The 14,485-nt window shown below is 42.9% G+C and overlaps 1 protein-coding gene and 1 non-coding gene across 2 annotated transcripts in view; one reads left to right on the forward strand and one right to left on the reverse strand.

Moving 5' to 3' along the window:
- Window positions 1-2,171: 2,171 nt before the first annotated feature.
- On the reverse strand, window positions 2,172-2,278 carry LOC123951251. The gene has a single exon (XR_006820401.1). It is a non-coding gene; the product is annotated as a U6 spliceosomal RNA (small nuclear RNA).
- A 4,308-nt stretch (window positions 2,279-6,586) lies between these two features.
- The window catches only part of LOC123951061 (cytochrome P450 20A1), a 63,477-nt gene continuing 55,578 nt past the window's right edge, over window positions 6,587-14,485 (forward strand). The window contains exon 1 of the mRNA XM_046019702.1: window positions 6,587-6,721. Coding sequence (XP_045875658.1) covers window positions 6,650-6,721 — 72 coding nt within the window. The 5' untranslated portion in view covers window positions 6,587-6,649. The remainder of the gene's footprint in view (window positions 6,722-14,485) is intronic.

Genomic DNA, 14,485 nt, shown 5'->3' on the forward strand with positions numbered 1-14,485 from the left:
GGTGGTGGGTATCGTGGAGGGCCCGTATTGCATGGAGCACTGGGTGTGGTGCAAAAACAATGAATTCTGGAACACTGAAAGGAAATTTTAAAGATAAGTAAAAAGTAAAAAAGAAAAAAAAAGAAAGTTGTGTTCATAGGGTGCCTGGGTGGCTCAGTTGGTTAACTGTCTGCCTTCAGCTCAAGTCATGATGTCCAGGTCCTGGGATGGAGACCTATGTTGGGTTCCCAGTTCAGTGGGGAGTCAGCTTCTCCCCTTCCCCCTGCCTCTCTCCTTGCTTGTGCTCTTTTTTTTCTCTCTCTCTCTCAAATGAATAAATAAAATATTTTAAAAAATAAAATAAAATTTTATTGATAATTCCAGTTGCTACTGTCTCTACACAGCAAAATTTCTTCAGTTTAAAAAAATTGGCACCTGGGTGGCTCAGTCGGTTGGGCATCTGCCTTCGGCTCAGGTCATGATCCCAGGGACCTGGGATCCAGCCCCACTCCCCCTGCTTATGCTCTCTGGCTCTCTCTCTCTGTCAAACAAATAAATAAAATCCTATTAATTCATACATAAATAAATTTTAAAACTATCCTTTATATGAATTATGCCTCAATACACGTGAAAAGATTATTTAAAAAAAAATCTATCCAAGAAATTCTATGACCCAAAGCAGGCTAATTTGGAATAAGTGGCAACAGAACACAAAAGATATGAAGATGTTGATTACAAAAACAGGGATATTGCTGAGATGAAGGGAAGAAAATTCACTTTATGGAATAAATGAATTATGTGTCTATTTTATTTTTTGCCCAAACACACTCGACCATTACAGAACACCCCGACATGTGCAATAGTTAAGTAAAGCTAGTTTTGTTAGTTTATTGGCCTTCAGTCATAAAAACCATAGCTTTACACATGTTTTAATTCTGTCATTATGAAGGTGTATTTTTAGGTCAGAAAGATAGAATATCATTTATGTAACAGTTTGTTAACTTCCTTTGTGAGTTGTATTTTGACACATCAACAAAATCCATATCCAACATTCCCATCTCCCTAAACCTGTGGACTTCTTTCCTCTATAGCAGGAGCCCACAGGCCTTTTCCTGTAAAGGACCAGATAATAAATATTTCAGGCTTTGAGAGCCATAAGGTCTCTGTTGCAACGACTTAATTTTGCCATTGTAGCATGAAAGCAGCCACAGATAATACAATAAATAAATGAGCATAAATGTCTTCCCATAAAACTCCATCTACAAAAATAGATGGGGCCCCACAATCCTTAGTTTGCTGACCCCATAAAACAGTATGCCGGGATATATCCAGCATCTCAACTAGAATGACTCAGCCAGTGTTTAATCCAGGCTTCAGTTAACCAAACAAGCACATATTCAGATCCAGTATCGGGGGGTACTCAAGCTAATACTAAAATCTCAAATCCCGAATGAATGAAACCATATAAATATACTTGGCCCTTACTATTTTCTTTATATATATATATTTTTTTTTTTAAAGTTTTTACCTTAGCAATCTCTACACCTAACATGGGGCTCGAACTCACAACCATGAGATCAAGAGTTGCATGCTTTTCTGACTGAGCCGATCAGACGTCACTGTTTTATCCTTTTTTTTTTTAAAGATTTTATTTATTTATTTGACAGAGATCAGAAGTAGATAGAGAGGCAGGCAGAGAGAGAGAGAGGGAAGCAGGCTCCCTGCTGAGCAGAGAGCCCGATGTGGGACTCGATCCCAGGACCCCGAGATCATGACCCGAGACGAAGGCAGCGGCTTAACCCACTGAGCCACCCAGGCGCCCCTGTTTTATCCTTTTTAAACAGAGATGCCTAGAATCCACCCCGGTACATGCTTCCTAGTTTCTCTCTGACACCAACAAGATCTTACTGTTTCTTTGCTGTATAAGCCAGTGTTCTGCCCCAGGTTCAGACAAAAGGGGGTGCACTGTGTGTAAAGAAATTTATTTTATTATTTTTTAAAATATGGAACACTTCTCAATTTTTTTTAAATTTTTATTTATTTGACAGAAATCACAACTAGGCAGAGAGGCAGGCAGAGAGAGAGGAGGAAGCAGGCTCCCTGCTGAGCAGAGATCCTGCGGAGCTCCATCCCAGGACCCTGGGATCATGACCTGAGCCGAAGGCAGAGGCTTTAACCCACTGAGCCACCCAGGCGCCCTGGAACACTTCACAGATTTGATTGTCATCCTTGCCCAAGGGCCACGTTAATTTTCTCTGTATCATTCCAATTTTAATATATGTGCTGCCGAAGCAAGCGCTGTGTGTAGAGAATTTTAAAGCAATAATAAACCAACTAAATGTCTTCTGCTTTTTATGATCACAATGTGCTGGCAATTGTAAAAAGGTCGGTAATAAATTCCTCCATCCTGCTGGGGGTGCCCCATCAGCAGCCTCTTTTTCTTGAACGTTAGGTTATTTCCTCTAGGAACTGAACAGGCATTTCTCTTCCTGGGTCATGAAGAGTTTAACTTTCTTTATGGGCCTGGAGGTAATGAGGGGAAATGGGAGTTCTTCTTCAGGATGACAGGCAGTCCCTTGTGATACAACTGACCCAAGAGAAATTTCTGAAAGATTTTTATGTGCGAAAAGGTAGCTTCCTTAATAAGGGGACAGATAAAGAGGTTCAGAGGAACTTCGGGTTTGGGCTGTGTCTTGCACTGACCAAATGTCCTGATCGCAGAGTCCTAGTCCTTTTCCAACAGTGCTCTAACTTTAGAATAAGAGACTCGGCAAGGTTGTGCTTTTAACTAGGCACTGAAACCCTACAACCTGCACAATTAGATTCTAGGACTGATATTTGGCCGTATCAGCCCTGCAGCTGCACAAGATAAGAAACCCTTTTGAGACCACCATGGAGGGTTTCTGGTTCTTCATCTCTACCTTGTTTTGAGAACTTATTTTTCCCCTTTCGATAAGATCTACAATGCCGTTGGAAATAGCCATCCACTTCACAATCTTTCATGATCCCTACTCTTGTCATCAAGAGGTATGTGACCACCCATACTTTTGTCCCCTACCTGCATTCCATCCCATGCCACCATCGGCGACAATCTGAATAGTCTTGTTGCCATTGCATTCCACAGACTATCAAGGGCAGGTGTCTGTCATTCATGAGGTTGTCAACTATGTGTTTAATCTGGCCCAGAATTCCATCTTGTTTCAAGGAGCCATTCCTGTTTCAAACACAGTATTTAACTCAGATGATTTAAAAGATTGTAATGGAGGAATGATACACAGGGGTGTGAGCAAGGTTATGATACCAGCGAGGGGTGCTGAACTATGCAGAGACTAGCCACAGGGGAAACCATCATCAACCCTAGATCTGAGAGGTCAAGGAGAGAAAATGATAGTATGTGGCTCAGAGAGGACTGGAGGACCAGAGGAGGAGACTACCTCAGCCGTGGGCAGACAGGGATACGGCGCCTGCAGGATAACATGGCTCGGAGCTGAATGAGAAGCTTCTAAACCTGCTTTCTTCTCAGCCTCAGCGTACTGATGCTCCCTGTTGGTGGAACCCAACTGGAGGCACGTTTACAAGGGAGCCCAGGGGGTGTAGGCTGCAGGAATTCGCTCCAGTAGTCACAACACAGGGCAAAGAATGCAGAGAATGATCTGAGGATATGTGGGGAGGGCAGAGAATGGAGAACAATCTGCAAAAAGATGTTTCTAATTCTTTCTTTTCAGTGAAATGCAAAGAGGACCCAACTGAGATGTGAAGGTGAGGTAACAGACCATTAAATATAAAATAAACATGATCATATATATATAAGCCCAGTTAATCATATTTTCATATGATTTTTGGTCTGTCTCTCAAAAGCACTGCAAAAAATTAAATAACGTTGCTATAACAGTGTCCCATCTTATTATTTTTGTGAAAAAGGTTTTTTAGGGTTTTTATGTATTAAAATAAAAAACAGGAATAGATCTGATATTGAGTCATAGCTAATACTAGCAACAAACAGTATTCACTCATAAATACATGAACTAATTGAAAAAGTGCCCATCCATCTGGAGAGATGCATTTCCAATAGAATATTGCTTATGTTTACTGCTTTATCAATTTTTTTTGTGTGTGGGAGTGTGTGTGTGTTTCTTACCAATTATGTAACAAAATTGTAATGACAACTTGATCCTGAAGAAATATTTAAGAGTTTTAAGGGGCACCTGGCTGGCTCAGTCAGTTAAGAGTCGGCCTTGGGCCCCTGGCCAATGGGAGTCTAGCCTCAGCAGCGAGTCTGCTTCTCACTTTCCCTCCCAGCTTTTGTTCTCTCTCTGTCAAATAAATAAATGAAATCTTAAAAAGAAAAAAAAGAGTTTTAAAAATTTAAAGTATTTAAATTTTGAAATATTTTATTTAAAAGTTAAAATCTTTAAAAAATATTTCATAAGAGTTTTAAAACACGAGTTTTAGAGTCACAGAATGGAAATGTATTTTAAAACGCAAAATGTGTACCTGTTGAGAACTATGATAGGCAATTAAAAAAATGCCTTTAAAGAATAAACATACTTTAGGATAAAACTCTGTAGGATAAGTGAAATGGAAATAAGTTCAGAAAAAGGAACCATGGGGTGGGGAGAAAGAAAAAGGAACCATGGAAAATTTCCAGCTCTTCACAAAGAACCCGTGTATTTAAAAAATGCTTAATGATAGTCCTCACATCACTATTTAAATTATTTAAATTTAAATTATTTAAATTATTTAAAGTATTTAAATTCCTTTTTATACACTTAAAAAGAGAGATATAATAATTTCAAAATGTGACTATAATATGCTGGAAATTTAATCCTTTAAAGTCAAGATTAAAATTTTAGATGTCAACACAAAAATGTGTGAAAACACACACATAGTTTTACAAAATATTTTTCGCTAGTATCTGGGCAAAAGTTTGAACACAAGAGGAGGTAGCTGCATATTTTGTAGACTCAATCTGTAAAGTATTGTGTCCTGCTCAACCTCTGTAATTTTTGTCTCTTTTCACAGACCCTCAAAGTTCAGAGGTTCTGTAACAATACAAAGGTTAATTTAGAACCTAAAGGGGAGTCCAGATATCCTTTAATATTAGTGTCTAGGGTTACTGTTACTTAACTACATTAGGCATTTAAAAATCTGATGTTTACTGTTTTGAAAACCTATTTGGAGGATCATTGACACGGAAAATGTTTTTAAAATTCCAAAGAAGATATTTAAAAATGAACGTTCGAAACACATCCATACACAGAGAGCTAGAATTAAAAGTACAATTTCTGCCAAATGAAATATCACATAGCAACATTTTGTTACATTTGCTATAGACGCCAAAAGAGTTGGCGTCTTCAGTGAGATCGGTTTCATGCTTAAGCAGTAGTAAATCATTTATCATAGATGTTCTAAAATGCAGCCTCGAATGATTTCTGTTACCGAATCTCGGCGTGTGTGTGTGTGTGTGTGTGTGTGTGTGTGTGTGTGACAGAGCGAGAGAGAGACAGACTTAATGCTATTAAAACTATAAAATCTATACTTTTAGGACGTGTTCACAAAATGGAGCACCAGTAAGTAACGGGCCTTGCCTTACATTATCCATAATTAAAACTTGAGGGGCGCCTGGGTGGCTCAGTGGGTTAACTCTGCCTTCCGCTCAGGTCATGATCTCAGGGTCCTGGGATCGAGCCCCGCATGGGGCTGTCTGCTCAGCGGGGAGCCTGCTTCCCCCTCCGTCTCTGCCTCTCTGCCTACTTGTGATCTCTGTCTCTATCTGTGTCAAATAAATAAAAAAATAAAATCTTTTAAAAAAAAAGGGATCTTCGGGTGTTTTTATGCTAAATACTAACAAGCATTTTGGCAGGAGCTGTGCTAAGTACTTCTCATAAAACATCCGATTTATTCCTGCGGGCCACTCTGGGTTGTATTTCCACTGTTTTACATGAAGGAGATGGAACCTTAGACATTTCAGTTTACTGCAACTCTAGCGTGAGGAACCCACACTGCGCAGTTCGCGGCTCCACTCCCGAGGAAGCGTCGAGGACTCACACTATTAGCGCTTCACAGAAATTCCTTTGCGAAACGAGGACCATCTACCAGAGCTTGACTGACGCTTCCCAGTCCGGGTTCGCTTGGGTCGGTGGTTCTCACGGATGACAACAGCTTTGTTCCAGAAAACACACGCCCCCTCGCTCCCGGAGTCCGATCCTGCAGGTCTGGAATAGGGGTAGAGAAATCAGCGTTTCTAGCAAATTCCCCGGGGCTGCTGTGCGTGCTGCTGCTCCGGGGGCCACAGCGTGAGAATCTCTGGTTTGCGGGTTTTCATTTAAATCATGGGGACACGTGTTGGTCGGGACAGAGCGAGGGTAACTGCAAACGTGCGTTTGGAGCCCGGACTCCGCTTTCCCCGGCGGTGGCGACCCCAAGTCCTGGGCGTGCCCCGAAGCCGCGTCGGCCGTCACCTCGACCCCGGGGTGCGGCCCCAGCCCAGCCGCCCGCCCTCGGCGCTCCATTGCTCTCCCCGTCGGCCCCGGCCCCGCCCCCGGCGACCCATTGGCTCGCAGGTCTCGCCGGGCGCCTCCGCCCACACGCCCATTCGGCACAGCGGGCCAGGCCGAGGCGCTGCTGCTCTAGCGCGGGATCCGAGACGTGGCTCCCGAGCGGAAGAGCCATGTTGGACTTCGCGATCTTCGCCGTTACCTTTCTGCTGGCGTTGGTGGCCGCGGTGCTCTACCTCTACCCGGTAACCGCCGTCGGGGCCTCGGGGGCTCTGGCCGCCGCCCCAGCCTCTGTGTTTCCCGCGTCCACGTCGCTCTGCACACGGCGGGCCGCAGGGGGCGGGCCCGAGGGGAGGGTTCCCGCTCGCGTTCCCGCTCCCGCTCCGGCTCCGCGCGGGGGCAGCTCCCGAGCCAGGGTCGCTCCGCCGGCGCGCGGCGTGGGCTGCCCCACGACCCCTCGGGCGCCGCGAGGTCCAGAGTGCGTGGCCGCTCGGGTTCTCAGGGCCGTCCCCCGGGTGCTGCCTCCCTGCTCCCGGAGTCGCCCCGCCTCGGTGACCGTCCGCGCGAGAAGTACTTTGGGGTGGCTTTTTCGGCAGTAACTCTGCCAACCCCGAATCACATTTTCCAGTGCGTCTGGGAGGAAACTTGAGGATGCTCCACTCCTGGGTCCTTCCCCGAGGATTCTCCCAGCAGGTTTCGCAGCGGCGGTCTTGCCATCCGTCTTTCCCGCTGTTCTGGCTGAAATCCAAAGTCCTTAAGGTCGGGGCCGGGCTTGCTCTTCGCAGGGCCGCGGCGGCCGGCGGAGCCGTGCAGTGGGCGTTACCGTGGGTTAGTGCGTGAGTCTGACATAGCGGCCGCGCTTCAGCTCCGAGTCTCCTTCCAGCCTCTTTCTCTGCTTGCCTTTGTCGGCCTCAGAGAGTGATTCTGAGAACGAAAGGAGCCAGTAGGGGAGCCGTCATCTCGTAACCTGTCTGCAAAACAAGGGAGTGTTTTTGTGGGAAAAGTTGTCCGGTTGCCGAGCACGCATCACTCATAATGACCGAACACCTTCAATGTTCTTTCCAGAGCTGGCGAATGGATCAGCCTGGAATATTGCAACTACACAATCCGGAACATCCAAGGCCCTTTTTTTTTTTTTTCTTCCTGAGAAACTAAGCCTTTCATGACTCCAGATCTTGAGTTTTTGATAATCTATGAATCAGACTGCCCTTTGATTAGTTAATAGAAAACAACACTGTTTATTTCAACCAAATACATGTGCCAAGTAGGGTTCCGTGTGCTGGGGCTAGAGCAGTGAACAGCCAGGCAGGAAATTCTTGACTCATGGAATGTGTATTCTGGTGAGAGGAAATAGATAAAATAAACTAGAAACACAGATAGTATGTTTTTAAATTAGCATATAATGTATTATTAGCCCCCAGGGTACAGGTCTGTGAAACACACTTCACAGCACTCACCAGAGCACATACCTTCCCCACACAGTATTTTTTAGTGTTAAGTATTATGGAGCAAAATAAAGTGGGTAACAGGTAGGGTCGTTCCTTTCACGTATGACGGTCAATTTTTGTTTGTTTGTTTGTTTGTTTGTTTTTTAAGGAAACTTCATAGTGTTTTCCAGAGTGGCCACACTAGCTTTCATTCCCACCGACAGTGCCAGAGGGTGCCTTTTTCTCCACATCCTTGCCAACACTTCTTTCTTGCGTAGAACTACACTGTGATTTAGTTATTGCCCTACTGGATATTTACCCCCAAAAGCAAAAACACTAGTTAAGAGGATACGTGCACCTCTGTTCTGTAACAGCATTATTTATAATAGCCGATTTATGGACGCATCACTTGTGTCTATCAATAGATGAATAGATAAAGCTGTGTATATACATACAATGGAATATTATTCAGCCATAAAAAAGAACAAACTCTTGCCATTTGCAATAACATGGCTGGAGCTAGAGAGTATAATGCTAAGTGAAGTAACTCAGAAAAAGACTAATACCATATGGTTTCTCTCATAGGTGGCATTTAGGAAACAAAATAAATGAACAAGGAGGGGGGGGAGACAAACCAAGAAAGAGACTTTTAACTGTGGAGAACTGATGGATACCAGAAAGAGAGGTGGGCGGGGAGGGGTCAGATAGGTGATGGGGATTAAGGATTACAGTTGTGGTGATGAGCACCAAGTGTTACACAGAAGTGTTGAGTCACTGTATGGTACACCTGAAGCTAATATTACACGGTATGTTAATTATAGTGGAATTAAAAGAAAAAGTAGGATGGTCAAGAGATAAGGAGACCTGAAGGGGATGAGGGAACAAGGCTTTCGGCTATCTGGGAAAGCATTCCAGACAAAGGGAACAGCAAATGCACATCTTCAGGGGGAACCAAACTCGTATTTTACAGGAAAACGAGAATAATACGAGTGTGGCTGGAGTGGAGTGAGGGAGAGACTTATCTGTTAGAATGCTGGGGAGGAAGGGCCGATTTTTGTTGCAGGCTAGTTTATGGACTTGGCTTTTCTTCTGAGATAAGCACTGGAGGGTTTCAACAGAGGAGTGACATTTTACATGTAAGGGAATTGAAATTTGGTTTTACTGGTTAAATTTTAAAAGAATCATTTTGACTGCTATGTTAAGAATAGACTTCGAGGCCTGGGGCCAATGGACTGATTTTAGTCCTTAGGGAGTCAGTGTTGCTGCTTATTTAAATACAGTTCAGTCGGAGCCCCGAAAGTGCCAGTGTACTCTGCTTTCCAGATGCTTCTTCCTCGGCCGCCAGGAGGGATGGGCACCTGAGCGGTGACTTCATTTGGTTCATCAGTGGCTACACAGTTGAAGAACTGGGATTTCATTCTTTTTTTTTTTTTTCCAAAGATTTTATTTATTTGACAGAGAGATCACAAGTCGGCAGAGAGAGAGGAGGAAGCAGGCTCCCTGCTGAGCAGAGAGCCTGATGCGGGGCTCCATCCCAGGACCCGGGGATCATGACCTGAGCCGAAGGCAGAGGCTTGACCCACTGAGCCACCCAGGCGCCCCTGGGATTTCATTCTTGAAGAAACTCATGGAAGGGCATATTTCTCACAGGTTCACATACTCATTTGAACAAAAATGTCCTTCGTGCAGCTTATGCCAAAGTATTATGAAGATTGTTCTTGAGTATTGCATGAAGGCTACAAAGTTGAACCAAGGAAGCCATGAGTGTGAAAGCTTTAATTTATCTACTTGATTTTCTATTTTCGTAGCCATAGTGCCTGTTTTCCTCTTTTCTGACCGCCGAAGTCTTCTGATGCCCTGGCTTAAACCTGAGTTGATGTGTGGTGGGAGCAGCTGATGATTCAAGATATTTTCATGATTCTTTTTTTTTTTTTTAACTCCCCCCTTTTTGTTTATATAATGATGAAACATCCTCTAATGGTTTAACAAGGAAGGAGAGAGAAGGACCTTAATTTCTTTTTTTTTTTTTAAGATTTTATTTATTTATTTGACAGAGAGACACAGTGAGAGAGGGGACACAAGCAGGGAGAGTGGGAGAGGGAGAAGCAGGCTTCCCGCTGAGCAGGGAGCCCAATGTGGGGCTTGATCCCAGAACCTGGGATCATGACGTGAGCCAAAGGCAGCTGCTTAACGGCTGAGCTACCCATGCGCCTCAGGACCTTAATTTCTGAGTGGAGAAATCTCCCTCTGTGGAAAAGTAGATCAAAACTATTATCGGGGGCACCTGGGTAGCTCAGTGGATTAAAGCCTCTGCCTTTGGCTCAGGTCATGATCCCAGGGTCCTGGGATTGAGCCCCACATCCTCTGGCTCTCTGCTCAGCAGGGAGCCCGCTTCCCTTCCTCTCTCTCTGCCTGCCTCTCTGCCTACTTGTGATCTCTGTCTGTCAAATAAATAAAATCTTTAAAAAAAAAAAAGATTTTATTTATTTATTTGACAGACAGAGATCACAAGTAGGCAGAGAGGCAGGCGGGCGGGGGGGAGCAGGCTCCGTGTTAGGCAGAGAGCCCGATGCGGGACTCGATCCCAGGACCCTAGGATCATGACCTGAGCCGAAGGCAGAGGCCTTAACCCTCTGAGCCACCCAGGCACCCCTAAATAAATAAAATCTTAAAAAAAAAAAACTATTATCAAAAGTTTGCCTGCGTTATTGCACCTGACTTTAAAATCTAAAAAAAAAAAGGTATTTTTGCCACGTTGTGCCTTTCCTCCTGGAACTGTAAGTGAACACAATGCTAGTACCTGTTTAAACTGTGAAATGGATATTGTTACAGAGAATACACCAGAGGCTTTCTCACTGTTAAGCAAATAATGCTCTTGTGAATGCATGCTCTGTGGAGAAACCCCTGTAGCTTTACCTGTGACGCTGTCTGTCTTATTGAAGAATACATTTTGGCTGGCCCCCCCCCGCCCCCCCCCCCCCGCCAATTCTAATGTATGACCATGGGAATGTTGATGAGGTAGTTACTTGAGTAGAGGAGAGATGGATCTGGGAAGAGGATAAACTTCTATAGGAAGAGGAGTCTGTGGGATGAGGGAGGACCTGGGGTTGGTGGTCTTGGCCTTCACTGGTGTCTAATATCAGTAAGGGAAAGGTCATAATAGCATTCTGGGTAGTCTCAAGACACATGGTAATGGTGAGGTTGTGAATTGGGGAGATGGAAGTTTTGTTGCGTCTTATCTGGGTACCATGCCAGTTTGGGGATCCCTCTCATCAATTTAGCCATCTGGGAGTCATGGATGCGTAAAGGGTGGGAGTGCATTTTACCTGGAATTCTGGGGTTCATGCTTCATTTAAAATTTTTTTTTAAATTTATTTATTTGACAGACAGAGATCACAAGTAGGCAGAGAGGCAGGCAGAGAGAGGGGAAGCAGGCTCCCCGCTGAGCAGAGAGCCCGATTTGGGGCTCCATCCCAGGACCCTGGGATCATGAACCGAGCCAAAGGCAGAGGCTTTAACCCACTGAGCCACCCAGGCGCCCCTCATGCTTCATTTTTGCTGATGAAGTGTAGAGGTGGCTACAGGAGCCATTTATCCAAAGTATATACAGACTTCTAAGGCTCCTTCTTCCAGTTGGCTGGAGTTGTAGAAGCCCGTATTAGACTTGTTGGGGAGGGATTGTACTAGTATTTCCACATTGTTAGAGTTTATTCACTCTTGCCTAGCAGTAGTTTTTTCCCAAGTATTTCAACATTTTCCACATATTTCAACATTTCTGTCATAATACCACTTTGTGAAGTTGTCCAGATATTCAAAGACATCAGTTGCGTTTTCTTTCCCATGAAGATACCCGTTCTGGAGCTTTCCATCATCCTTTCCCAGTTGGTACTGGTTACAATCTTTTCCACTTTAGCTCTTGTCCTTTTACTATCATGGTGGATATTCTCTTCACCTGTGTTGTATGCCCTACTTCCTATATGCCCCACATTTCTTTCTTATTTCACTTCCTATATGTGCTGCAGCTCATAATTTTCCATAAGCTTCCTAAAGATGTGTGCATGGAAAATACTTCTTATGAGACCTAGCTTGTTTGAAAATCTTTCTGTTCAAGTTATACTCTTCAATACTAGTTTGGCTTCAAATAAAATTCTAGGTTGGAAATAATTTGCCCTTAGAATTATAAGGGCTGCTACCCGCACACCACCCCTGGCCTGTATCTCCTGAGTCTGAAGTCTCGAAGTTTCCTTCTAGAAGGATGGTGATCACAGGAAAGGAGAAGGACATCTAAGGGGTCTAAGGGATCTGTACACCAACTTTTCAAGAATTGTTAGAGTCTATGTCTTGTCTTGTGTCTTTTTTTTTTTTTTTTTTAAGATTTTATGTATTTGACAGACAGAGATCACAAGCAGGCAGAGAGAGAGAGAAGCAGGGTCCCTGCTGAGCAGAGAGCCCAATGCGGGGCTCGATCCCAGGACCCTGAGATCGTGACCTGAGCCGAAGGCAGAGGCTTAACCCACTGAGCCACCCAGGCGCCCCTTGCCTTGTGTCTTATCCTGTCTTTTAGTTACTGAAAACAAATCTGATTGCTTTTTGTAGGAATTCTCCTTTATCCTCTGCAGACCCCCAGAAGAGACCTCTACAATGTCAGTTAATCACTTCTCCAACACTTTCAGAAAATGTGTTGAATAGTTCCAATCCCATTCTCTTTATCCTTGTATTTTCTCCTTTTTTATTTTTTCACTTTCATTTAGTGGGATTTCAGGAGGAAGAGGTAGTTGATGAATGTTATCAATTTGTCATGTTTGAAGACAAATCAAGAAACTTGTTTTGTCATTAGTAATTTTAGCCCGGAAAAAAAAGGTAGGATTTTTTTTTTCTACTACTGACTTTATTTCTTTCTAATTAATTATGGAGCCCTTTCCATCCCTTTCCCTTCTATTTATATTAAACTTGACAAGGTTTTGTCATTGATGAGACTGTGGGACAAAATACAGTGTGGATTTAACTGTTACCAGTTAAATACAAGTTACACATACTGGTATCTAGATAGGGTTCTTGTAGTATTTAGTGGAAAGAGTAAAATTCTTCAATTAGTACCATTCAATCTAGTATTTCTCTTTTGGCATACCTACTGCAAAGGAGGAAAAAAGTAAAGTCGTACAAAGATTTTTATAGTACTACTTATATTAATAAAAAAACAAAAGAAAGAAAAGAAACAGATGTTTAGTAGCAGTGTAGTACGAAAATGATTAAGCAATTTTGGCTACATGATGGTACATAGTTTAGCCTTTAAATGTTCAAGTATCTTGAATCGCCTGGGTGTAGCAGTTGGTTAAGTGCCTGACTCTTTGTTTTGGCTCAGGTCATGATCTCAGGGTCGTGAGATGGAGCCCCAGATCAGGCTGCACGATCGGTGTGGAGTCTGCTTGAGATCTCTCTCCCTCCCCCTCTTCTCCTTTGCGTGCATGCGTGCGGGGGCCCTCTCGCTGTCTCAAAATAAATAAATCTTTAAAAAAAAATGCATTGAATCACTATGTTGTACACCTGAAACTAATATAACACTGTTAACGATACTGGAATTAAAATTAAAAAAAATATTTTCCTTTCATTAAAATATTTTTGAAAAGTGTTCAAATAAAGAAACACTATTCATTTACTTTTATAATGTTAATTAGGTAAAAGGCAGAATGCCAGACAGGTAAACTCTGATTAGTATTAGTCAAAATCACTGACAAAATTCAGAATTGATTCTGGAGTAAATATTTTAGGTTATTGTTTCTATAAATATTTAGTTTATTTAAAAATTATTTTATAAAAAATTAAATAAAAAAATAACACTGATCCCAAAACAGAGCAACTGCAAACCCAGTACAAAATTGTAAAATACTAAAATTCCCCAAACTTTTTCCCAGTTCATTTCTTAGAGGTTGTTACTTGAACAATTTGCTGTGAATTAGTTTGTTAATTTGTTTGTATGCCACACACCTCACTGACTATCTGACCCTCACCGTAATGACGACATTTAAGCAAAAGATATTGTATTTTGGTAAATTCTTTGACTAGAAGAAGAACTGTTTTAGGAAGGAGTCTGTTGTAAGCATGACTTTTTTTTTAAAACTAAGACAGACGGGATCATATATGGACTCAGAAAAACAGTTTTAAAAAGTGCTTAATTATGTATTTGTTGATTAGAATGGATATTAAATTTTCAAACTTGTTAATTTAATTGACACAGGAAGGGTATTAAAATTATTCTTTTAGGGGCACCTGGGTGGCTCAGTGGGTTAAAGCCTCTGCCTTTGGCTCAGGTCATGGTCCCAGGGTTCTGGGATCGAGCCCCTCATCGGGCTCTCTGCTCAGCGGGGAGCCTGCTTCCTCCTCTCTCTCTCTCTCTCTCTGTGCCTGCCTCTCTGCCTACTTGTGATCTCTGTCTGTCAAATAAGTAAATTTTAAAAAAATCTTTAAAAAGATTATTCTTTTAAATGCGTACCCATTTTTTGTATTTTAATATAGAAAGAATTCTTGAGATTCAACCAAGTTGGAAAGCCATCACTTAAGGTCCTGGGGATGTCTTGGCAAAAT

Source organism: Meles meles, chromosome 9 (assembly GCF_922984935.1).
Source record: "Meles meles chromosome 9, mMelMel3.1 paternal haplotype, whole genome shotgun sequence".
Lineage (NCBI taxonomy): Eukaryota > Metazoa > Chordata > Mammalia > Carnivora > Mustelidae > Meles > Meles meles.